This window comes from Epargyreus clarus, unplaced genomic scaffold (genome assembly GCF_041222505.1).
Source record: "Epargyreus clarus isolate Ecla_fem2 unplaced genomic scaffold, WU_Ecla_fem_2.2 ptg000014l, whole genome shotgun sequence".
NCBI classification, from domain to species: Eukaryota; Metazoa; Arthropoda; class Insecta; order Lepidoptera; family Hesperiidae; genus Epargyreus; species Epargyreus clarus.
The window spans coordinates 6388939-6416259 of NW_027332222.1; the positions used below are offsets into that span (position 1 = coordinate 6388939).

Sequence of the window (27321 nt, forward strand, 5' to 3'; positions counted from 1 at the left end):
GTGGACTATAGATTAAGCCCCTCTCACCCTGAGAGGAGACCCGTGCCTAGCAGAGAGACAGTAATAGGCTGACAGCAACAACCATGTTCAGCATTATTCTTGTTTAAAGGATGTGGTAGGAGAGAAGCACGTTATCGAGACATACCAATTAACCTACGAGTACTCCTCACTGTATGTTCCTATCCTAAGCTACGTCTATATTATAGCTATTCAAAAATCTGACGGTTGCGGTCCCGACTGCAAGGGATATAAAACTTATTTTTGTCTAACTATAACAGATACATTTTACTCATCGATATAGCTAATGATGAATTTATTCTACACTTTACGTACCTATTTAGAAAACAGAGTGCTAGTGGATTTAAACTCGGACAGTTAGGTACTGCTATTTTATTACAGATCAATGTAATTAATAACATAATAAAGGCTTTTGTAGGCTCGTTACAGCATTTACAGCCCTCTATTAAATTATTCCTGTATAAAACTCCAATGCCAACATAGAAAGGAATCTGCTCTGTAAAATTACCCATGTAGTTCCAAGAAAGACGGGATAAAACAAGTAGAATATTATCAACATTTGCGCCGTAAGTACATCTCTTGATGCCTGACTTTCATTACAGAAGACTGTGGAAACTTATAGCATACCTATGTATCCTCCACACACTAATGAACACAGCTTACCTACTCAGTCACGGGTATACATGTATTCAGTGTACATATAAGTCCCTGCGACCGGCATGTTAACGAGTTTCGCGGTGACCGGCGGAGGGGACACACGCCCGTTATCGTCACAATATTCGTTACCTACGTTCCACCGAATGCGGAACGTGCCGGAGTGACCGGCAATTTGTGCAATCATCTCGTTGAGCGTAAACAAACGAGTGAGTATGATTTGCTTTATGTAACTGTGGCCTCATACACCGGCCGGTACAATCAATCGACTCAATCTCCTTCTAGTCGATGCTTTTAAGTTCTCAAAACAGTTTGCTCGAGGAATATTGCTTTATTTCTACGCAATTTCCCCGCGGCTGCGGAACCTAGTAATCTTCCTAGTGTTGGTATTTTCCATTTTAAAAAACCTAAATATTTTAAAATTAAAATAAAATCTGTATAACTGGTTCTTAGTTAGTCCTTTTGGCAGAGACGAGTTTAACGGTTGTTTAAATATATAGACAGACAGGCAAATAAATTAAAAAAACAGGATTTTACGTTGTTTACGTGTAAATTAGAGCTTAATAGGCACTTCAATTATAATTGTTCGTTTGAATGAATGCATAGATTAACTCATCCTGTGTTGACCTAGTATTCAACCCTAGCAGGCGTCTATGACCTATGTCATGCTTCATTTTGTTTTTCCCCGTGAGTAAAGTAGATAAACATGGGATATTTTCCTGAACGCTCCTCAGTTTTTTCTTAAGTAGGTATGACCTGTTTATCAAGTCATAAGTGCAATACAAACTCACATCAGCTTCTATACCTACTTGTTACAAGATATCATAAGAACATATCAAAATCTTTACATGCCTTATATAATTGTACCTATTATATTGTTTTAGAACTTACAATTTAGTTGGTATGTTAATAAGAAACACATTAAATCAAAGATTGTATGCATCCTATCGTCTTATACCACCACTTTCTGGGCAATTTAATGAATTAATGTTTGACCGTCACACACTTAATTCATATTCCATTAATCTAACAAGGCCTTGTACAGATCAATTCACTTCAATAATAAGTTAATAACTGTGTTAAAAAAATAGCATGGTACTATTTATTTTACTTAGAAGGTAAAATCATTTGCATCGAGTACAGTAAAATTTTAAAGTGTAGTATTTCCAACAGAAGTTTAATATGTAATGTATCTCCTTCTAATAGGTATATTTTATTTTAATTTTACACACTTTACATAAAACAAATAAAATATATATGTAATATTTTTTTATAATATAGACTCCTATATTATCATGCCCCTATCATTATACTCAGCAGAAGAGCATGCAGTCCACCCACACAATGGTAAGTGGCTACTGCCGCCCATGGACATCTGTAATTAATTCCAGATAGGATTTGATATTCCTACCTGAGGTCGGTCGGCGCCGATACCTCTAAGGACTAAGCTGGAACGCCTCGGAAAAATATGTCTCCGTTATCACACCCTTCAAATCAGAACACAACAGCATTTAACACTTTAATTATGACGCAGAAATATAGGTATATCTAATAAATAATTATTAGTAGGAGATACCTATTTCTGCACGATATATATTTCTTACTGTATTGGCGAAAACCCATCTTGAACATGGTTGCGATTAATAACAACGGTTTAGGTTCTGTCCCAATGTTGGGAAGGGGTTCCCCTCGGGCATGAGTCAAGTGTGAATTAGCACTTTATGTACCTTTTTCGTTTCATGTTGTCTCCTTTCATACAATTAAATGGTATAAGATTATACTTATTAGAAAGAAAGAAAGAAATAACTTTATTACGTAATGCATTGTACACATACATAACAACGATTATCTCTTCACTAGTTAACTAGTTAACAACGATCTTAATTAGTTACAAAATAGTGGGATATAGGTACATAGAAAACTCAAGATACATATTAAACGATATAAGATGATATTATATTACATCTTGCATACTAAGGTTCCCGCACCGCACTAATGACTACAAACTCAAAGAACAATAAAATCGATAAAATGAAGAACCTAATAAAAGAAAAAAGGGACCGGTCTCAAGAAGACCAGTTTAGCTCACAGCAACTCGATGTTTGTGAAAAAAAAAACAGAAACGTTTTAAAAACCCGATAGATACATCGATAAGTAACTTTAGTTCAGTATTGAGGGCTGCCAACTACTCGTATGTTGTTATAAATTATGTATTACGTAAATACATTTATATAGGCATATATCTAAAGTAGCAAAGGTGCATCAGTCCACCTTACAGTACGTGGCCACTGCCTCCCATGGACGTGAATGAATATATATAGGTAACAGAAGTTCTACCTGAAGATGACCAAAGACATGTTTACCACTCCTGAGGACTGAGGTATGAGTCAGTTGTAATAGTGGTTAATATAAAGTTACCTACCGTTAAAATGCTTTGGCCTTAAAAATGAATGACGAAGTAGAATTGAATCATCAACTATAAATAATACAACCAATTTAAGTACTCAAGTAATGCATGTTTTTCATAGCGCTTTTTTTGGTCGTTTAACGTAGCGTAAAATGTCATCGGAAAAACTCGCGGTGAAACGATTTTTAATTCTTAAGGAAAACATTGTACGCCATTGTATAAATTACATTTCAATTTCATGAATGAAACGGAATTCATATTGATAATATACACGTAAATCCATAACTATGTTTACTAGAAATATCGCTAAATCATTTATTTATTTATTTATTTGTTTTATTGTGTAAAGCATTTAGTACAATAGGTCAATAACAATACATAAAGTTCAATTAAATGTAATGTAAAATTAATACCTTTACGGGTGTTACACATGTCAAAACTTAGATAAAATGTTAGGATCATATTTCTTGGAAATGAATAACTATAATATCCTTCAACTTTTTGTTCAGTTTTAGACTTGTGTTATTTTTCTCATACAATATAAATATTATTTTGATTGCCATGATAGATTGACAGGTATTATGTTATCAAGCATAGCTACGTATTAAGTTTCATACATTAATTGACTTATCAAAAGAAGATTAATATAACGATACGTAGGATGCAACAAATGTTAAAAATAAATCGTAAACACATCTTTAAATTAACACTAGCTGACCCGGCAAACGTTTTGTTGCCATGTAAATAAAAAAAGGTTAAGTGTGAACAACCCTTATCACTATTATTTTATGAAAAATAGATAGTAGTCGATTCTCAGACCTACTGAATATGCATATAAAATTTTGTGAAAATCGGTAAAGCCATTTTGGAGGAGTAGGTACGGTACCTAACATTGTGACACGAGAATTTTATACATATATAAGATTTACATGGTAACGCACGTATCACATATAACAATATATATTTTCATGGTATATTTCCCTTCAATTATATTATTATGACAAACAAAATTGGACACATAAGCTTTTTGACCTTCCACTTATCATCATCAACATGAACCATTACTATCTGCTGGACACGGATCTCTCAACATGTCGAAAGTTTGTGGTCATAGAGTCATAGTGCATCATGCAAGCCGAATGCAAGTTAGTGGAGTTCACGTATCATGTTCTCAGACATGTGGGTCCAGCGATAAGCTAACTGGCCATTCATTTATTATATGAATGTAACTGAAAATACAGCGTTGTAGTAATGTAAACACCATCATAAAGTTCACCATCTCACTCCATCCATCTGCTTTACTATAATCATGCATAGAACATTTTTAACACACTTTTATTAGCTTGGGTTGTATGTATGTAATGGAATCTTTGAACTCAATTTTCACCAATTTCCACAACTCTGATAAATTTGAAACTTGGCACACGTATCAAGGACCGAAGACAATACAATAATATGATAACAGTTTCCCCTTTGCATTTACTGCGGTTCATAACTTTTCTCTCATAGATAATTGCCAATCAAATGATTGTAACATTTAAAAGCACCGCACGCTTTTTACTCTGAATCGAATTATTATTTTAAAAACTTGAATTAATTCCTAGTTTTTTAGGCTATTATTTATTTTTAAAGAAGCGGACTATTTATGGCACAGACCACACCGACAAAAAGAAGTCGGAATAAAAAGCACTACTTGTAAAATATATTTAAAAAGTGAAAATTAAAATCTTTACAAAAGGCATTATGACTATTAAGTTACTTCGTGTTAGCCATGGCTATCCAGGGATTAAGTTACCATAACGTAAACGATAATTTAATTTACTTAGTATACATTAAGAACTTATTACATTATTGCATTACAATTATTACAAATCACCGTCGGGGCTTGTCAGAAACGGGTTTAACCAACAGCGCAATCACGTTTACGGTATCCACGAACTATTAATAGAATGAATTAAAGTATAAGAAGATAAATTATTATGAAATATTACGTTATTTACCACCAAACAAATCGAACAATTATCGGAACTGTAAATAAACTACGTACACATTAGATTTATCACTTTGCTGTTAACTGTTATACTAGACATATTGTAAGTATACTAATAACTAAGTCAACGATTCGTAGCAAATTGAATTTTTTGTTATGTAAAATAAAAACCATTATTGTCCCACTAAATTGTTCAAGTTCTCTCAGGGTGAGAAAGGTCTCAGTGTATCCACCTCGCTGGTTAAGGTCAAATTGTTAGACTTCACACATTTGAAGAACTTTTTTTATGAACTTTCAGGCGTCAAGTTTCACCACGATGATTTTCTTTGCCATGCCAAGCCGTGCTGTTATAACAGCACGGCTCAATAATAATCATAATAATCAATTTCTAATGCGCACATATCCTTAAAAAATCAGATGTGCGTGCCGGAGATTCGAAACTTTGATTCTCCGATTGAGAGGATGATTTTTTCATTGATGTTGTTTATAGGCTCTCATTGGCTGAAAAAAATGTACTTGACTATTAATTTCATCAATAAATACCAATCAGGTGCTTAAATTATCAGCAATAAGTGCAATGTCTTGACCTTTGTGATTATTTTGTTGTTCTCAGTACGATTATCGTTATTATTACTATTAATTTTATATTGAACTTGATTACAGTTACCAAAATTATGAGTTTTTAATCAAATTGTTATAATAACAATTGATATATGTACCTACTTACATTGCCGCCAATACAAAGGAGGTGACCGATTGTTGACAATAACATTATTAAGCGTACCTGCCAACCTAATTAGTACCTAATTGCCATTTATTTCTTATATAATAAGTAATAAGTATTATTAGAATTTTGCAGAAGTATTGTACTGTTTCAATACTATACAATGGTTATATAATTATTTACATTTTTAAAAATGCTGAAGTAGCTAATGAGCTTGCCGTCCACCTGATGCTAAGTGGCTACTTGCGCTCATATAATCAATCCCAGATAAAATTAGATTCCTATCTGACTACAAATGCATTGATATTTATTTGCAAGCATTTTGGACTAAGTTAAAACTTTTCGAATAATTATGTCTCCCTTGCCACACCCTTAAAACCGCAACACAACAACTATTAACATTGCTGACATGAGCCAGAAATAGGTGTGGACTTGCATACAAGATCACAACCGAAGTTACACAAACTTAGAGACGTAGTAGACCACATACATTTGCTGTAGATACAAGAAACATATACATACACATAAAACATTGAAATATAGTTACACGTTACTTAAATATATGTAAAGAAAAAGTTTATTTTAATTTATTCTGTTTTCTATGAACTATTTTACTATTGTCTATTTATTTGTGACGTTTAATTCATTGTCACATAAATTTAAATATAAAAATGTTTTAGTGGAATAGAAAAGGTAAAATGTCGTTTCTCCATTTACAGAACAACAACAATAGTTTTTTTCCACAGGAAAGATCACTATTATATATATATTAAGATTAAGATTTTCCTGCTTTATCCTTGTAAATATTGACTATAGAGATGTGTAAATAACACGGGAAATACCAAGTGATACTAAAAGTACTTGTGATTTCTTGTAAAATGAGACAGGCAGATTATACGTGACCTCTTTGCTGCAATATTAATGTACAATTGATGTTACGTTACGGAACTTGATCGTATCTGTAACAAACTTAGCAGAAAATAAATAAAAATGTATTCACGATACAAGTAAGGATTATACGATGAATTTACGATTATTGCAATAATGTTATGATTGTTTGCTACGTAGGTATGTTGCTAGGAATGCTAGGTAATTAGGTAGGTAATTAATATCAACCAAATCAATATATAAATGATATTTTGCTTAATCTAAGAATAATAAAATAGTTACGAAGTCACTTCTATTATTCAACATGGCAGCACACGCACGCACGTTTCTGACTGAAAAAGCAGCAATGTTCGCTTTTTCTGGTTGAAAAAGTTTGGTTAGCAAATATGAACCAGTGTCGTTGATGGGGAACCCTAAACCTATTTCTAGCGTAAAGCAGTTTTTGAGTTGAAAGGATGTGAAAGGAAGTAATTTAGTCCTTAGGAAAGGCATGCATTTGTGATCGCCTTTGTAAAACGCCTGTTCCATATAGATTTGGTCACAAATGTCTAAAGGCTACAGTGACCACTATACTCTTGCTTGTTACTTAAACACCAGTTAATTATAATAGTAAATTTTGATTTGAAACATTAATAACGTTATTTTTATTTTCAGGTTACAAACATGTGGCACCGCTGGCAAGCGGTGCTGGCGTTGGCGCTGGTGACCTTGTGCTACGTTGAAGCGAAACCAACTACCCAGGAAACGCTCGTGGTTTCCAGAGCAGAGGAGGTTAGAAAGTATTACTTATAGAAGCCTTTGTGCTTGGACTCCGGCGGCACCACCGTCACACCTATTTCTGCATCATAACGCCAGCGCTGCTGTGTTCTGGTTTGAACGGTTGTGGTAACGAAGACATACTTTTCCGAAGCGTCCCAACTTAGTCCTTAGGGGTAGAGGCGCATCTGTGGCCGACCTCAGGTAGGAATACCTAATCCAATCTGGGATCGATTACAGCTATCCCTGGGCTGCAATAACCACTTACCATCAGGTGGACGACATGCTCCTATATTATAAAAATATGTATATTTTTTGTGGTTAAAAGTTAAAAAAACAACTAGAACAACTACATAATTATAGATCTTGACATTTCTATAATGTAACCGAATCTAACGACACCTCCTATTTTAAAATCTGCCAAACCAGCATAAACGCAAGGTGTGCCAAAAAGACAGGTGCGCATACGCTCGGTAAACATTACTCTCCGCAGTCGAGTTATAAAAACATGGATTATACTAATAAGTTTTACGCATTATATTATATTATATTACGTATTATAAATAATCGATTATTTCAAAAATTGATTATTAAAAGTCGGTCTCTTCTCAAAGTGAGCAAGGTCATAGACAAGGTCATAGCAAAGTCATAGACGACTATGCAGACGAAGTGTAGTTTGGTGGACTTCAAATACCCCTCATAACTTTCTCTGAAGAATTCCTTAGCTTGCAGGTTGTTGTCCTCGCGACGTTTTCCTCTTCTTCTAAGATACGCGCTATGCAAATAAGCAACAAAAGTACCGGTGTTCAAGGCATCGGCATCATTATGTTGGCTATCTCGTAAAATAAGCGTGTTTAATTTCGCACCTGTTGGCGAGAATAATCCTCACGATGTTTTCAATGTTAAATTTTAAATTCCTAGATTTAGACACGGCTTATTGTCACGAATATTTCAAATATTTGTTTAGAATCCAGTCTTAGAATTCTAATCCTATAAAGTGACGCGAGATTGGTTAACGATTCAAGGTTAAGTTAGCCCACAGAGGTTAACAACTTCACTACTATTCCTGTCCTTTTGGATTAGTTTTGTATCAGTTAAAAAGTTGCAGATAAAACTTATAGCATTTTTTTCAGGAGTGGTGATCTGACGTTGGAGATTGGTCATTAGCTCATTAGATATAGAAATAGAAAATGAACTTGCAGTCCACCTAATGATAAGTGACCACTGCCGTCCATGGACACTTGTAATAAAGGACAGATAACATAAGACTACTACATGAAGTCGAACATGAAGGTGGAACGCTTCGTTTAATTGTTTTTCTCTTCATTGAACACAGCAGCGATTAAACCTGCTGTTATGAGATGCGGGAAATTTAATATGGCTTTAATGAAATAACACTGAATTGGTTATCATGATTGTCCGCAGAGTACGACTACAGCGCCACCAGCGAGCGAGGCAACCTCCGAGGAGCCCACCGCGCCAGTGAAGATGACGGAGATGGACGTGAAGTCCAGGGTGTCGCTGCGGTACGCGCACACGGCGGTGGTGGCGCGCGTGCGCAACCCCGCCGCGCGCGCGCAGGAGACCAGCTTCCGTATGCTGCTGCCTGACACCGCCTTCATTAGTGGCTTTACCATGTATGTACCTATATGCCTCTGGAATAAAGCGTAGACCTGTATAACTTTTCTTTTAAAACTAACATTAATTTAAATCTCTTAATTTTAATTACGACTAGAAAACTCAAATTTAGTATATTTGAGTTTACAAAAGTATAACAGAACTTTCGGGACGCCTATTTAGAACATAGATACTAATCTATGATTTAGAACGGTTAATTTCACACAACATACTACAATTTGATCGCGAAAGGGTATGTCGAATTTTAAATTACATTAATTCAATGCATTGATGTTTCAATGCATTCAAACTATGTTACAAAAAACAACTCATGACCTGTGATTGAATAAATGTTAAAGTATCAATTAACGAATGACATTTTATCTCATAGTTCAAAGCTATTTTTCCATTTGTGATAAAGACAAAAAGAAAATAGAGCGATTAGTTTCTCAGTAATATGATACGATGTTGTAAGTAAATATTGCTCATAATAATTAATGTACCATGCAAAGTACCTACGCTTTATCGCAAGTGAATTCTATGACTCAATTTGGTGGTAGGTAAATAACTTATGCATAGACATTTGGTAATCGACGATTAACTTAACTACCAAATAACATAACTATGATTGTTTCGTACTATTATTGTACAATCTCGTAAGCATTAAAAAGTGACTTAACGGCTCTTTCGTACCGAACAGGTTTTGGTTAATTTTCAAATCACGTTTCTCGTTTTGTTTGTGTAAATTAAATTGTCTTCTTATAGATTGTGCTAGCGACGATAATACAGTTATATCGGGTTTATCGTAAACGAGTTTACACTTGGGTCTCACTGCGTATTATTTTGAGTTTCTGTAATATTTTCAAACTTTCTAATAATTATTAGATATATGTTGCACGGCTGTGGCAATGCCTCAGTGCGCGGCTAGTTTGAAGGCTTCTATAATAGAAAACCATTTTGAAGGTGGTAGAACTTTTGGTGCTTCGACTCCGGCGGCACCACCGCCACACCTATTCCTACCTAATAACAGCAGTGTTAGGCGCTGCTGTGTTCCGGTTTGAAGGGTGTGGTAAGGGAGACAGACAGGCCTTCCAGCTCAGGAGTAGCGGCGCATCTGTGGCGGACTTCAGGTAGGAATATCTAATCCTATCTGGGGTTGATTACAGATGTCCATGTGCGGCAGTAGCCACTTACCATCAGGTGGTCTGCATGCCCGTCTGTTACTCCTATATTATATAAAAAAAGAAAAATAAACTGCAATAAATTTCACAATTTTAAGACAAGCTTTGACTAACAAAGGACCTTTATTTCAGGACAATTGACGGAAAAGTCTATAAAGCTTATGTTAAGGAGAAAGAAGAAGCTAAGAAAATCTACAACGATGCGGTGTCCCAAGGCTTCGGAGCAGCGCACGTCGCTGCCAAGTAAGCTATCAATGTTATTCTGAATTATTAACCAACTTAGGTCTCCTCTACTATTATGAAGATACCATTCATAAGAGAACTTTTTAGGATTCTACTACAGTAAGGCCGTTGCCATATACATACAGAACCGCTAACATACAGAAGCATTATGGTTCAGTTATGTCCTGATTTAAAAAGTTTTATTTTTATGTTATAGCTTATAACATTTTAGCAAGCAATTTGTGTACATTTTCAAAGTCCTATTTAGATTTGTTCAACTGTGACCTTAACTCCAGGTGGAATACATGTTTCTATCATCTATCACATAAAACATTTAGGCAACAGTCAAATTTACACGTCACCATTCGTCACAAAATAATATAAAAAATAATGCTTCTAATAACTTTCAGGGCCCGTGATTCAAACCATTTCACGGTATCGGTGAACGTGGAGCCTAGTAGCATTGTGGTGTTCAACTTGACGTACGAGGAGTTGTTGGTGCGTCGCAACGGCGTCTACAACCACGCCATCAACCTGCACCCCGGCGCGCTGGTGCCCAAGATGCAAGTCACCGTTCACATCAAGGAAGCGGAGAAGATCTCCGCACTGAGAGTCCCTGAGATTAGGACTGGCAACGAGGTTGACGCGAGCGAGGACGATCCACGTAAGTTTTATTTCACCAGGTGACTTACACGTGAAGCGACTATCTTAGTCATGACTCATGACTGCTAACGGACTTTTGATTGGCTTCAAATAAAACACCTGTTTTATATACAGTTGGCCACAGAGGACCATGGGCAGCGAGACCACTTACCATCAAGTGGATTTCAAACTCATTTTCTACTCCAATCTTACATAAAACATTATTGAAGTATTATCATTGTTCTACGACATGTCATGAAGCATTTGAATACCTATAAATATTTATCTATTTTCAATGAGTTAGGTCCATAGAAGAGAAACTTGTTTTTTCTGTTCCATGGTTAGGTCATTGTCGTTTCAACTTATTCATATAGTAAAATAATAAGTATAAGTATTATGGACACTTACGCGAAAACGAATTTCTATTACACGAAGTGAATATTAATAGAAAGGTGACAAAGATTGCCAGATTTGCTTACCTAAAGTGGTTACGAGGCTAGAAACGCGTAGTCTATACCGAATGTATATTTAATGTTGGTATTTTTGCATACAATGGCAAACAATTGTTTTTTAATTGTATGTAGCGGTAAGAGTGAAGAAAGTTTACCTACTTATAACGTCTAATGTGAAACAGTAAAATTAAATAAATTTTAAACCAAAGAGAAAGATGTTCTCAGTTTGACATTTTTAATTACCCATTTGGATTTATTGTAGAGAATACAAACGCTGTGATCAAGAGGACGCATGACGACCGCGAAGCCACCATAACATTCAACCCCGACATTGCAGAACAAAAACGACTCATTCAAGTTTATGCGGTAAGACACAAGACGTACTGAAAAATTTCAATGTTGTCCATATAAATGCACAGAGCATTCCAGCACATTACCCTGACTTGTTGTCTACTTTTGATAGCACACATATTCATGCTATTCTCATTTCGGAATCATGGCTTAAACCATGTCTCCCATCTACGGCATATTCTCTTCCAGGTTTTCATTTAATCCGCAACGATCGCACTATGCGAGTCGGCGGAGGAGTTGCAATTTACCTTCGTTCCCATATTCCTTTTTCAGTCATAAGTATGTCACCGCAGGGCGTTTCTGGGAATGAAGCTGAGTATCTCTTCCTGGAAGTCCACCTTTCAAATGCCAAATTACTTCTTGGTGCTTTTTACAGCCCTTCTCTCAGCGTCGATTACTTTATCTGCTTGGACAAACTGCTTGAAGATCATTGTCCTCTGTACGACCATACAATTATTATGGGTGATTTTAATACTTGTTTACTCAAGCAGGATGTCAGATCTCTTAGATTACAGTCCTTAGTCGATGCTGCTAATTTACATTTATTACCTCTCAGTGCTACACACTTTTTCCCCAACTGTGACCCATCTTTGCTGGATTTAATGATGGTTTCGTCATTAGATCACGTTGCAAAGCATGGCCAATGCGCTGCAGAGGGTTTCTCATATCATGATCTTTTATACTTGTCTTATAAAATCCGACCTCCTAAAGCAAAGTCAAAAACTCTCCTTCAGCGTAATTTCAGTGGAATGGACATTGTAAAACTCCGGCATGACGCCGCCGAAATCGATTGGAGTATTATAGAGAGCGCGAGCACTGTTGACGAGCAGGTGGCACTCTTTAATTCCTTACTAGTGCAATTATACGATTTGCACGCCCCTGTTCGTCCAGTTCGAATTCGGCATCCACCAGCTCCATGGCTCACTGACGACGTTAGAGTGCTAATAAATAAGAAAAATTCTGCTAAATCGAAATATAAGGTAAAGTCACCTATTTCCGCGGTATTTTCACCAAAACTAGAAAGAGCGTCAAATATTAAGCATTTACTGCGGCTTAAAAAGGAATTAGATAATTTTATCAAAAGCTTTAGTATGTGTTCTTTTGAAATAGACTCGACTTTTTACGGTAAAATATTAATTTAAATGTGCATTTAAAATAAATATGAACCAAGTCAGAAAACCCTAATTCCGATGTAAAAATCCTTATTCCGATGTATTTGATTCCTAATTCCGAGTATACAAAATAAGGGAGTGAAAGAGATAGAACGACTGCTACATGGTGTATAAAAATAAATATTATTTATTTACTTAGGTTTCAATTTTTTTTTATTATTATTTAAAGAGTAGCTTTGTGAAAAGTATTCTTAGCTAGGAATAAAGGGAAACTGCCAAAATAAAACTTTGTTACAATATAGTTTCTTGAATGGTTAATTTAACTTATGGATTTCATGTTAATTTGTTTAAAACCACGGTCAATTCCTGTATCTGCAATAAAATTTTGGACATTCTCTTTAATGTACTTTATACTAGGGCTTATAATCATACACCAGAGATAATAATAATATGGAATATCATATGCGGTTTGTAGAATTATTTTGATTTGAGTAATTTAATCGAATCAAAACATCGTAAAATGTTCTAGTTTTTAATTAAATAACTAATAAAGTCGTATAACAATGTTAATTATTAATTATTTAGGATTAAGCGAATTACTGATACAAACAATAGAAACGTTCTTAAAAACAGCTTAAAACTTTAAACACCCTGTATAGTATTTTGTCGTTATGCCGCGGATTAATGTGCCCATATAACCGAATTCCGACATATATACATCGGAATAGCGTTTCATAACTAAAAATCACGTTTCCAAATTCCGATTATTAAATAATAAAAGCCTTTTACACAATTTAGAGGCAGAAAGATGCTTTATTGAAATATGTATGCAATAATATACAATACTTGTTCAATATTACATCGATATCTGGATGAACTTCATTTTCTCTCCTTAATTGTCCCATAGAAAAAATTAAGAAAATACATAGATAGGTTATCTTTGGTATTATATAATTAGGTAATGCAGTATAATTCAGTACCTCGGAAAATGATTTCAATATTAATTGAGTATTAAATTAGTCAAATCCGGAGCAAGACGTGCTTATTTATAAAAATAAACTACAAAAATTGAAATTAAAAACAAGTCTATGAAATTGCTATTCCGTGGTATACCTCGGTTTAAGGGACAGCCTAAAATATTTGGCACCTAATGCCGCTGCATATTTAAACTTATTTTTACCCTTATCTGTTAAGAAATAAGCACAATATTTAATTGTTTTCGATTCCATATATAATCCATATAATGTTTTCATCGAAATACTATCACACATATGTAAATTTATCGAAATAATCACTATTTGAGAAATCGTGACATTCACGTGCAAAAGGCCCAAAATGTATGAAGCATACTTTTGAGTTAGTCACTAGTTCAAAACTATGAGATTATTTTAAAAACAATACACATAATGCTATTATGATGGGTATGTAACAATAGAGTGACAAGTTATTTACTAAATGAGATACCTTTCAGTAAAAACGATTTCATAAATAATTAGTAAAAGCTGTTTTACTAAATACCGCGGAATTTGGTGCCAATTTCAGAACCCCTCGGACTTAGGTGACTTTACCTTAAGTCAGATGCCAGCGACGATAATCTCGAACGATATAAATCTGCAAGAAATCGCTGTAATATGATGTGTAGAGATTTACAACGACGCCATATCCATAAATCGGTTCAGGATGAAGACCCTAGCAAGGTCTGGAAATTTCTTAAAACATTAGGAATTGGGAAATCAACAAAAAAATCTCTTCCGCACAATCTTGATTTAAACAATTTAAATTGTCATTTTTCCGTCACTTCTTGCATAGATGGCAAAACAAAAGAAAATACTCTTAATCACCTTTCTCATATTCCCAATCCAAATTATTCACTATTTTCTTTTAGTCAATTTTCGGATCGTGATGTCGAGAGAGCGCTACTTTCAATACCATCTAATGCGGTTGGTAGCGACTGCATTAGCCGTAAAATGGTCATCCCTCTTCTTGACATACTCCTACCTTCTTTGACGTTCATCCTAAACAGCTCCATTAGTAAAAATTCCTTCCCTTCCTCCTGGAAAGACGCCCATGTGATCCCTTTGCCTAAAAAATCCAATCCATCCGACTTTGCTGATTTTAGACCTATATCCATACTCCCTTTCCTTTCTAAAGTCCTGGAACGCCTCATCCACCAACAGCTTAGCTCCTTTCTTTCTGCTCATGCTCTGCTAAATCCATTGCAATCCGGTTTCCGTCCTGGTCATAGTGCGGCTACTGCGTTGCTAAAAATCACAGACGACATTCGCATGGGGATGGACAATCAGCAGCTGACGGTGCTGACGCTGCTGGACTTCAGCAATGCGTTTAACACTGTTGACTTTGATGTCCTCCTTGGAGTTTTGCGTTCACTCTACATATCTCCGACGGCAATTGATTGGTTTCATAGTTACTTGTGTGGGCGTCGGCAACGTATTCAAATTGATGACAAATTCTCCAACTGGTCCAGTACCACTGCCGGCGTTCCACAAGGTGGCGTGTTGTCTCCACTCCTCTTTACTATTTTCATAAATTCTATTACTCTACACCTCACCTCTCTCTACCATCTTTATGCAGACGATTTGCAAATTTACAACCAAACTAGCCTGAATGATTTAGCCAATGCTATAAATATAACCAACACGGATCTGACTTCTATTTCGATTTGGAGCAAAAATTTTGGCCTCAAACTGAATGCTGCTAAGTCCCAGGCGATAGTCATAGGAAGTTCGCGGCTGATGTCTAAAATTGATTGGCAAAAGTTACCTCCTATTAAACTAGACAATGTTACTATTCATTACAGTAACAAGGTTAAAAATCTCGGTGTCTGCATAGACCAACATTTATCATGGATACCGCAGATTACTGAAGTCAGCAAGAAGCTGTTTGCTGCCGTGAGCTTCCTCCGAAGGTTGAAAAATGTTTTACCTATTCCCACTAAAATAACGCTTGCGCAGTCTCTTCTTCTCCCAATACTTGACTATGCTGATGTGTGTTATCCTGACATTACCGAGGAGCAATTAAATAAGCTTGAGCGTCTCCAAAATTTGTGTATACGTTTCATATTTGGACTACGCAAATATGACCATGTTTCTGAATATCGCGCGAAACTCAAGTGGCTCCCAATTCGCCTTCGCCGGAATGCCCACATTCTATCTCTTCTTTATGGCGTTTTATTTAATCCGAATACCCCTCCTTACCTCAAGCAGCGCTTTCAATTTCTTCACTCATCCCATGATCGATCCCTTCGCTCTTCTGAAAACCTTGCTCTCTGTACTCCTTCCCACTCAACTTCCTTCTACAAGAAATCCTTCACGGTAGTGGCCATCCGTCTTTGGAACTCCCTTCCTGTTTCCATACGTACTGCTAAATCCTTATACTCATTTAAAAATCAGGTTAAGTCTCATTACTTACAACTATAACTCTGGTTTTAATAATTACTTCTTCTTAATTTTGTTTATTTTTATTTTTTAATATTATTATTATTATTTTCCTTTGCTATTTTATTTTTCAATCATCTCTCCCATTCTATTTTAGTCTCCTTCTTTTACTGGTGCTTAGTGTATGCTATATTTTATTTATTCCAACATGTTTATGCTATCTTAGTCCTATAATTATATTTATTATTATTATTTGAACCCTACCTATTTTTCTATTCATCCCTACTATAACTCCTTACCTAAAGGTTGTCTGGAAGAGATCGCTGGTTAGCGATAAGACCGCCTTTTGTATTGTCTTTTAAATTAGTTGTTTATTTTTTATATGTATCTTCTTTTATTGGGTACAAAGAGTATTTGACACAATCTGCTTCAAGTAATTAAGTTAATTAGAAATATTCTATCACGTTGTAACACTTTTCTAGTATAAATCTGAACACATCAGTTCAGTTCAGTATTTATCACAGCCAGATTTTAAAAGAATGATAGATAATTTATTAAATGTTCATACGGTAGGTACTTACCAGTCTTTCACAGATTCTAATAAGTACTTAAAGTATAATCAAGAACCTACTTAAAGAATACTTGTAAAACATAAATAATCATTCGTTAACACGAGTTACGTTTTTATTGAAGTTTATGATGATTCAAGCATCTGCAGATTTTAAGTGGAACATTATGCATTTTTAATAACAAATCAAGAATTGCTTATAAAGCATTTCCATATGAAGCGTTTGGATTTTCAGGAGAAGTCCAAGGAGTCTCTTGGCAACCAGCACCGCTATTATCCAGAAGACGCTGAAGACGAAAAGGATAAGGAAGGATTCTTAGGACAATTCGTCGTTCAATACGACGTAGACCGTTCTAAAGCCGGAGAGATCTTGGTAAGTAGCAACATTCCTCATTGTTGATTTTGTTTAATTTTAGTCTTGCCAATCTCATCACAAAGAGGTCTCTACCACATCTATTTAATAATTCGTTATCATGTATGGAATACTTAAGTGACGAGAACAGATATTTTATAATATAAGCTACTATTAACTATCTTCCTACCTTCCTATGGGTCAGTTTGCATTGTTACAGACAAAAAGACAATACTTTTTATTTTATATTCATTCATTTAATTCAAACATTTTGATGTGATATTTGGAAGCGCTACAAAGCTCACTTATTCGTGTGCATTGATTAATCCTTACGAAAGAAAGCAATATTTTCATCACGACAATTTTATGAAAATAAAATACAGATAAATAAACTTGTCAAAAGGACATGTCAAAAAACGAAATCAAGTTAGTACATAAAATAACGTCTGCCGAGCAAGCTAATCTAATATATAAATAATATATAATCAATGTTTTATAAGAGTCCATTTACATTCCAAAAATATATGCGTAAATATGTATTTGTAATACTAAGTACACAAGTTTTTGTTGTGCGATCATCCAAGACAAATCTATAAAAAATGAGCTTTACGTTCATGACTTTATGGTTTACCTTGATTTTTTCCTGTAATAATTACTACTCTATTCAATCTATATTATATAAGTAGTTTTCTTACGCCTCCTTTTTAATGTTTGTTAGAAATCGTATAAGTCTATACACTTCCCGGATACCTTAGCTTGACCTGTAGGACATGCATCTCCAATAAATACTGCGCTCAGCACACCAAGTCCAGTCTCATCAGGAGAAGTTGTAGTGGATTCTGTCGTAGAATTACAACTCAAGATAATTTTCTTTTCAATTAAGGGGACGGCTTCATTGTCTGATCTATTTGTCTTAGAGTTATCTTCTTCTTTAACCATAATAATCAAAATATTACTGCTGCTTCTAACATCTGGATAATTGACATTTAACGGTTGACTATCAACAAAGTGACTATCTATATTCAGGTCCGTTGTCACCAATTGATTAAAATCTTTTGAGTTATCCGATTTAAGTTTGTATTCTCTGTAAGTTGTAACAGTGTCTTCGGTCCTTTGATTATCTAATTCCGTGGGGTGATATCCAAAATTATTCTCAGAGGTATTTTCATAGTTATCACTTTGGCTATTAATTATAGCTGGCCTCGTGAGAAACCTGTCACGTTTTTGTATTGCATGGTCATTATTATTATTTACATGAGGCTCGTAATGCCTACTTCTAGGCTCTCCATCTATATAAGACGTATCTTCATTGACATCACGGGTTTTGAATTGAGGTCCAGTACCTTGTTGCATCTGGAAGGACTTTTCGCTTGAAATGTGTCGAGCTAAGCCCGTTTGCAACAAACTCACAATAAAAAAAAATGCGTACATCGTAACTTAAGTACCTATATTTTCACGATTTACTACACAACACGAGAGTGGTCTGTTATCGGCGGCAGCTGGCAAATGACTAACCACTAACCAACGTAAAGGCATAATTTCCATTATATTGAGAAGGTGATCGCAGATGTATCAACTTCAGCAATTAAGTTTTCGTGATTTGTTTTTTATCTAAAAACCCGGTGTTGAATTGCATGTGATTTCCTTATGTTTACATCCACAATATATTATAAACACTCGTATTACTTAGTTACTTATCTCGAAAACATTTAAAAATATTATATTATTTATTATGCCATCTTGTCGTTTAGGTGTGCAGTAAATACTTACCCGTAAACTATCAGACTTAAGAAGTTCGGATTGAAATAATTTGTATAACCGAAACTGCTACAGTGTAACAAAATATATTACAAAAAACAGCAGACCACAAACAGTATATATGCATCATCGGGTTACAGGAACCCAAAATTTAAGTAGACTATATGTAGATTTATTATTTATATATTGTACGTTAATTATTACCTATTAATAACCTATAGGTGATTTCTATGTATGATATTATAGGTGAGCGATGGTTATTTCGTGCACTTCTTCGCTCCAACGTCGCTGCCCCCGCTGCCGAAGCACGTGGTGTTCGTGCTGGACACCTCGGGCTCCATGATGGGCCGCAAGGTCGAGCAGCTCCGCGAAGCTATACAGACCATCCTCACCAAGCTCAACCCAGGAGATAGCTTCAACATTATCGAGTTTAATTCTCATGTCAAGGTATGATTCTCGTAATATATTTTTAAGTAGAAATTTACTTTCTGTAATCCTAGTATATTTGTGTGCTTGCGTTGTGTGTTGTGTGCTTCAATTACTAAGGAAATTTACTAAAATATTTTGTCCAGTTTTACAACTGTGAATGTGTAACTATAAATAATTATTTATGTTAATTAACTATTTGCACTTTGTTGATTAATCGTTGCTCTTATAAATAATGTTACACGTAATTGGACAATCCCTAAGGCTGATTACAAGCTATGCAATTTTCTTGACGTGAAGTAATTTGTTTGTCAACAGGTTCATGACCTGTCGGAAGCAGATAAGCCTGAGACGTCGACTTCGAGGTACTACTACTATGACAGGACCGCAGAGGCGCCAACCTTGGTGCCCCCCTCACCAGCCACGCCTGAGAACATCGCTAAGGCTAAGATCATTGTCTCCAGATTGGATGCTGGTGGAGGTACAACTAAATTTTAACATTTTGCGTAACAAAGAGAACGTAGTTATTAATTTAAATCTTATGACACCGAAATTCTCACCTATTATTCTTAACAGTACGTACATTACAATATATAACTTACAGGTACCAATATTGCGAGTGCTCTTGACGTTGCGGTGGATGTCATTAACAAAGGATATGAAAAGGACACCAAGATAGAGAAAACAGACAATAAGTCCCAATCCGAAACTAAAACTGATGAAAAAACGGATGTGAAATCCGAATCTACAACTGATGATGCTTCTGAGAACAAAACCACGAAAGAACCTGAACCTGGTAAGCTCAATAAACCAAGGATAAAAAAAACCTGACACGGCAATTTTAGATGGTTTATTTTACTTATTTTTTTTTACACTTGATTGTATATATTGTAAATTAGAAGTAATTTGTATAGATTTTAGCTATATTTATTTTTGTTATTTAGTTAGAAAGTTACTATCCTTGTTTTAACATAATAAATATTAAGTATAAGGATAAAATAAAATAAAATATAAGTATTACTAACACCGTGTACATTGTATAAATATAAAAATTACTGAAGTTCATTTTTAATGTCACATTATTGGTCATCGTTATTATCAACCAAATTTATTGTTTTTTTATTTTCTCGAATATTATTATTCTGAAGCTTCTTTATATGCGAGAACTTTATGAACACTGATGGCGTATTTCGAAGGCTATGGTAGGTATACTGGTAAACGACTACATGTATATATTTTTTTACAGAAACCAATCAATTGGAGCCTATAATTATTTTCCTGACCGACGGCGACCCGACTGTCGGAGAAACGAATCCCACTCGCATCATCAGCCGCCTCAGTGAAAAGAACTATGGAAAACGGAAGGCTGCTATATTCTCGTTAGCGTTCGGTAAGTAAACGTGTACCCATTCCTTTATAAAATTCTCACTTCTTTTTCGCCTTTGCTTCAAATTAGGATATACCAAAACTGATTTTTAGGTTTAGGTTTAAAGAATTTATTGTCTAAAGAAATAACAAAATTTCACTTATAAGACAAACTTAAGCTAATATAGTAAAATAAATTCAAGTATTTTTTTTATATTTACTAGTATTTTACTTGGTAATTTAAGTTTTTCAGAAAAAAAAAATAATATCGTCTTAAGCAGATATGTAAATAAACAGTTACAGGATTAAGCGTAAGAAAAATATATTATTAAAGATTGTTTACAACGATAGCATAACTAACCAGTATATTAGTATACTAAACTTAACACAGACTTGTATACATAACCATTACTTGACGGCCCACGTGGCGGAGCAGTCACCATACCGGTCTGACGTGAAGAGGGTCCCAGATTCGATCCCCGGCCAGACAGAAATCTAAATGATGAATCTACGTTTCTGGGTGTTTGTGTATTTGTCTCTGTGTGTGTCCATGACACCCACGATACAAGGAATAGTGGGGCTGTGAGTGTAGAAAGCGTAATACAAATTGTTTCCACGTCAGGCGAGGACGCAGACCGCAAGTTCCTGCGCAAGCTGTCGCTGCGCAACGCCGGCTTCATGCGGCACATCTACGAGGCGGCGGACGCGGCGCTGCAGCTGCGCGACTTCTACCGCAGCGTGGCGTCGCCGCTGCTCGCCGATGTCAAGTTCCTCTACCCTAAGGCACAGGTAACTAATAATGTTGACACATCTCTGAATTTTTGAAAGAATCTTCACTTAAATACGCTACTTAGCCAGAAAGAAAATATTCACATCTTGCGCGTATGTAGGTACTCGTACGTAAAAATAAATGCAACTTCTTCATCTTATATCCGTATGACTATGGCTTTCGAATTGCGTTACAACAACCTTAATAGGTAATTAACTCATAAATCATAATTTTCGCTTGTTGGTCCGCAAATTCTTCGTACTCATAAGACGCCGTTATTATCGCGGGCGGAAATGAGCACGGTGTTATGAACTTTCGTATTAAACACTCGAGTATTAATTAACGTCGGATATGTTATATCTTACTTGGATTTTAAAGTCCGTCGTCCGTTGAATACAAATAAATGAATTGTTACACCTATTTTTAATTAGTACAAAGTATAATATAGATAGTAAACCTATTTTTTCCCATATTATAGATAAAAGAAGGTTCGACGACAAAAGATGAGTTCCATACGTTCTACGCGGGCTCGGAGACGGTGGTGGCGGGCCGCGTGGCTGACGGCGCCGCGGAGCTGCAGCCGCAGGTGCTCGCCTTCTGCGGCAACGAGGATGGCGTCGGCAGGGTAACCTATTTTTTATATTATAGGAGTTAACAAGACGAGCATGCAGTCCACCTGATGGTAAGTGACTACTGCCGCCCAAGGACATCTGTAATCAACCCCAGATAGGATTAGATATTCCTACCTGAGGTCGGCCACAGATGCGCCGCTACCCCTGAGGACTAAGCTGGATCGCTTCGGAAAAGTATGTCTCCCTTACCTCCATACTAAACAAACAAGCAGTCTCATGGACATAATCAACCCCAGATAAGATTAGAGTTCTTCCTGCGTTCGGCCACAGATGTGCGCTTCTAACATAGAGGGTACTAATCGATTGTAGAGCTGCCAGCATAATCATTGCAATACATACGCAAATTATTCAAATATTAAGCAATAACATATTTACAACATTATATAACACGCATTAGGCATTAAAATCTGTACATTACAATTACAATGTCCTGCAGAAACGCTACGAAATCTCACCTAAAGTGCCAGTGGTGCGATCCAGTGAGCATTTCTACCCGTTGGAGCGGCTCTGGGCGTATCTGACCATCAAGCAGCTCCTCGACGAGAAGGACGCCTTAATAGAATCTAAGAGTGACAAGGATAAGGAGACCAAGAACGATCTAGAAAAGAAAGCTTTAGGAATTGCACTAAAGGTAATGTTACATTATCTATTACTATTATAAATTAGAATACATCATATCCTATATTGTCAAGCCAGTTCACCTACGGTCTAAATAATTTTAACTGAGTACTTATTTTAAATCGCAAAATAATTTATTTTGTTGAATTTTCTATTATTCTTGAGTTTACAATTTTTTATCTCCTGTTTTTAGTCCCTTTAGGGCTTTAGGGGATGTATCTTCAAAAATTTACTGTAAGTATTTATAGGTAGGTAGGTATAGGTAGTAGGTACTGTAGGTATTAGACACTCCTACTTTTAGATCCACTTATTTACTCGTATATTTTTCGTTGAATTTTAGGAAGTAGGTTAGGTTTACACAATGTAGTTTTACAACAATCTTATTTGAATTTGTATATATCAGTACGAGTTCGTGACACCCTTGACGTCGCTGGTGGTGGTGAAGCCGAACGACACGAAGGCGGTGGACGCAGAGTCGGTCGACTCGAAGTCTCCTAACGAACACTGTAAGTTAAAATGATGATTACCTACAATAGGCACTAGTCTCTCACTACATAAGGTTTAAGACATTGTTTATCTATACCTGCGACGCGTTGGAACAGTGTCCTTTTTTTTAACATAGAATACAGCGGTAGCGCAAAAATTTGGTCCTTCGAACCGATTTAATAACTTCAATTCGGATTATTTTTTATCTTTAGCTAGTAATTTTTAATTGCTACAAAAACAAGAAACAAACATGATCCCTACCTGATATTAAGTGGTCACTGCCGCACATGACACTTATTTTATCTTAAATATACCTTGACCTTAAATAGACCAAGATCATAGGAATCTACTTCGATCGATCACTTAGCCTAGGTCTCAACTTACCCTTAACCCTTACTCCTAAGGATTAATTATTTCTATTATGTAACAATTTGTAAGCAAATGAATATCGGTTAATAATATCCGGTAAAAACAACTAATTTTTAAACCTCTTTTGTTTTCTAGTATCTCTTGGGGGTGCGGGTTTCGCCGGTTCGCGCCGTAAGTTTCGAACATTATGTTAAACACGGTATAAAAATATACCTAAGTAGTTTTCATTACACTTTTTTCCATATAATAAAACAGTGTTAGCTGTCTACTACGGTCTATACCTACCACTACTATAGATTCTTCTTACTCACCTTCTTATGTAAAACTTAACGCTTATGCTGTAGTTATAGTAATATAACAATCGCACATCAGTATATAAATAGCTTCCCTGATTTTTTAACGTAATTTAACCTTTTGACGTGCCAAATCCAACGTCATGTGTAAAGTTAACATATTCATAAATTATACATTATCTGTGTGAAAACATGTGCTATGAAGTCTTCTAATAATCGTCTGAAATTTTTGCAGCATTGCTGGCAGCCCCCTATCACTCCATACCAGCTCCTTCAATATCCCTTGATAGCTACATGCACAGTAAGTAATCGCTATCGTATACGTACGTTTAATAAAATAGTGCGTGTAGTAAACAAAATCGTGCCAAACCCACCGTGATCATGATTAATGAAAAAAAATTAGGAAGCGTTTTAGGTGGTATTCTTTGGAATTTACAAATATCGCAACGTTAATTACTTATTACAGCTGGCAACATTAGATTTATTAAGATATGTAGGTTAAAGGAATAGGCCACCACCAAAACACCACGAGAACACTTGAGAGTAGGTCCGCTGATTGCTGCTTCTTTGCTAATTCATTACATAATAACATTAAATGGGCTTTTTCTCTTTTTGAAAGTTCCTCATGCATTATTGTGTTAGCCTCATCTCATGCTTGTTTCCGTTGCTTTAGGGCCAGTAGCCCAGCTTATGCCGATAGCTGCAAGCGCAGATGATGCTTATCCGCTCTTGGATTTGACGGAACAATTTCCGTTAGCTCTCGAGGAAGAGGAACCTGATGGTACGTATGTTTATATTATAAACAACCATTAGATATAACATTTAGTTATAAGATATTGTAGTTAAATGTGTGGCTACTTATATTTTATTTTATTTCCAGACAGGATAGTTTATAGCGGATCTATTGGACCGCAAGGTGAGTTATAATAAGAAAAGTTTCTAATCCATATCTTTATTGCTTATGTTTTAGATATAAATACTCATTTAAATCAATTCTAAAGAAGAGTTACTTACTGGAAATCTTTTCATATCACCTTTACTAAAAAAACTTTAAATGTTATATGTATTTACTCCTATCTACTTATCTAATTGTAAAGTTACTGTTTCCTTAGTAAATTACTATGTAGTGTAATACTAATGACTATAACCGTTGGCAGGTGTTGGTGCGTCATTTGGGGCAGGATTCCTTACGACACCAGCACCCAGACCTTTAGCGTATAGAACTGGCGAACCTTCGACCGAAGCGAAGCGAAGCGACTCGAGCGAAGAGCCCTCCACGACCACCGAACAGGCGTCCACAAGTAGCCCCCTGGAGCTATATTCCTTAGAGGAGTTTTCGTGGGTGCTGCCGCTGCTCGACGCCGCCTCCGACTCCTTAATCCTCAACGTCAACGGAACTCAACTACATTTGAAACTTGCTAAGGATATTACAGTGAGTCTTGATTGATTATACTAGTCCAAACTCCAATCGTTGTCACGTTGCGCCGTGTATAACAAAGTACGAATCAGGGGGATTACTAGGTACCATCTCTTAAAACAATATTATTTTAATTATACATTGAAATTTCGTACCACGACCGCGTTAAAGTAAGATTGTTTTTATAATATTACAATAAGCAGTTTTATATGATGTTGTTCGAAATCATTCATTCTTTTTTTGAAGGAAATTTAATTTTTTAAGCGATATATGACATTTTCAATTGGTTCTATACAATGCATAGATATATTATCCTACTGACGTAATATATCTATGATACAATGGATAAGCGAAAAATGAATAAGGGTTTACGTTTCATCTTCTTCTTACGTTTTTTCGTTGTCTCGTTTCCTCTTGGATAAGGAAAATACAAATTACTCATTCTTTTACATCACTCGGCAGGAACAAAACAATACTGTTTTAAGGAGATCGTGGTACGAAACAAAATAATATTATTTAAAAGATGGTAGTAGGCCCCCAGCTGTCATGAATGTAGTGGTTTGTGCAGTGGCGGACTAAGGTCGTCGGGGGCCCGGGGCGGAACGTTGAATAAAGGTCCCCAAAAGTGTAAAAACTTTTTTTTCACTAAGTGATACACATTTCATAGATTGTTTGGTTCTGACGACCTGTTTTTAGCAACTGTGCTTGGAGACGCCCCAGGATCGGAGGCCGGGGCGGACCGCCCCTTACGATTCTCCACCCCCCCTTAAACCTAGAGGTTTTGTGTTAACCGTGTATCGTGCGCAGGCGGCGCCGACAGATGGCGCGGCGTGCGAGGCGGGCGGCGCGGCGGCGCGCTGCCGCTACCTGCCGCGCTGCGCCGCCGCGCGCGCGCTCTCCGTGGACCTCTACCAGGCCGCCTACTGTGAGCTCGACAACGGGTAAGTCCCGCCACACATCATATCGTTCTGATATACTAAATAACCTTCTCTTTTATAGACATTATTTAAAAACTAAAAAAGGAAAATCGTAAAATTAGACCTATCGGTTTATACTGGACAGTTTCATGTTTCCAATGTTTTCATAGTTCAACATTTGAATTGTATCTTTTTATTTTATTTATTATATGACAAGGTAATTGAAAATCAGCATAATTAAAAAGTAGACTATTCAGTTACAGTAAAAATTAGAAATAAAATTATCGTAGCTATAATGACAACATGAATTTATTTTATTTCTTATATCAAACTAAATTTAATTTTTCAGATATGCGGGAGTCTGCTGTCCTATAACCGAAGGCGCCAAAGAGAATCCCTGACTTTGAAGCCTTCGTGATGTGAACTAGTACTTCTGTAGTTTTAATTAATTCCAGACGTTGACTGATTACTAGAAAGGATACACAATACTTAGTCCTGTTGGAAATATTTTATGTATGTTAAGCGAATAAAGACAACTTGTTGATTACAAATATTTCTTATTTCGGACTTGGTGTTTGGAAGAAACCCTATTTTGGAAATTATTTGAGTGTAAATAGAGATTTTAAAGTTTTCCTTATACTCGTACGCGGTAACTACTCCTCAACTAGTTTCGCTCTGAATAGCCGGTGTAAGGAATCAAGAAATAATACAATGTAATTCTTTTTACTTCATTCGTTAGTAAAACTTAAATAAAGTGCCATTCTGTAGATGTAAGGCATATAATGTAAAATCATATCTGTGTTTTGGGTAAAAAAACTCAATGTGTGCATTATACTTGAATAAAAAAAAATAGTTTTTTATATTTTTTTTCATTATCTCCTTTTAACGCGTTAAACAGCAGTGATAGCGTAGTGGTTAAGAAGCTCGGCCTCTTGATCGAGG

The 27321-nt window shown here is 35.8% G+C and overlaps 1 protein-coding gene across 6 annotated transcripts; it reads left to right on the top strand.

The window, feature by feature from the left end:
• Positions 1-723: 723 nt before the first annotated feature.
• On the top strand, positions 724-27239 carry LOC140747318 (inter-alpha-trypsin inhibitor heavy chain H4-like). 6 transcript variants are annotated; one of them, XM_073079664.1, is made up of 22 exons: positions 724-881; positions 7336-7452; positions 8863-9074; positions 10368-10478; positions 10868-11121; positions 11814-11917; positions 17213-17350; positions 19334-19534; positions 19832-19994; positions 20118-20309; positions 20760-20903; positions 21501-21667; positions 22126-22272; positions 22716-22910; positions 23301-23403; positions 23888-23923; positions 24281-24346; positions 24719-24826; positions 24926-24961; positions 25203-25477; positions 26270-26403; positions 26729-27239. In XM_073079664.1, the coding sequence occupies exons 2-22, from the start codon at positions 7345-7347 to the stop codon at positions 26778-26780; spliced, it is 2946 nt and encodes a 981-aa protein (XP_072935765.1). In that variant the 5' UTR covers positions 724-881; positions 7336-7344; the 3' UTR covers positions 26781-27239. The 6 variants fall into 6 exon arrangements, with proteins under 6 accessions (XP_072935765.1, XP_072935766.1, XP_072935769.1 ...); XM_073079665.1 differs by lacking the exon at positions 24926-24961; XM_073079668.1 differs by lacking the exon at positions 24719-24826.
• Positions 27240-27321: the final 82 nt, after the last annotated feature.

Bases quoted from the DNA above. Each gene is read 5' to 3' on its own strand.
- LOC140747318 (XM_073079664.1), top strand. From the start codon at position 7,345: ATGTGGCACCGCTGGCAAGCGGTGCTGGCGTTGGCGCTGGTGACCTTG. The intron at 20,310-20,759 runs GTAAGCTCAATA...ATTTTTTTACAG, and splicing joins CACGAAAGAACCTGAACCTG to AAACCAATCAATTGGAGCCT. The intron at 20,904-21,500 runs GTAAGTAAACGT...TTTCCACGTCAG, and splicing joins TATATTCTCGTTAGCGTTCG to GCGAGGACGCAGACCGCAAG.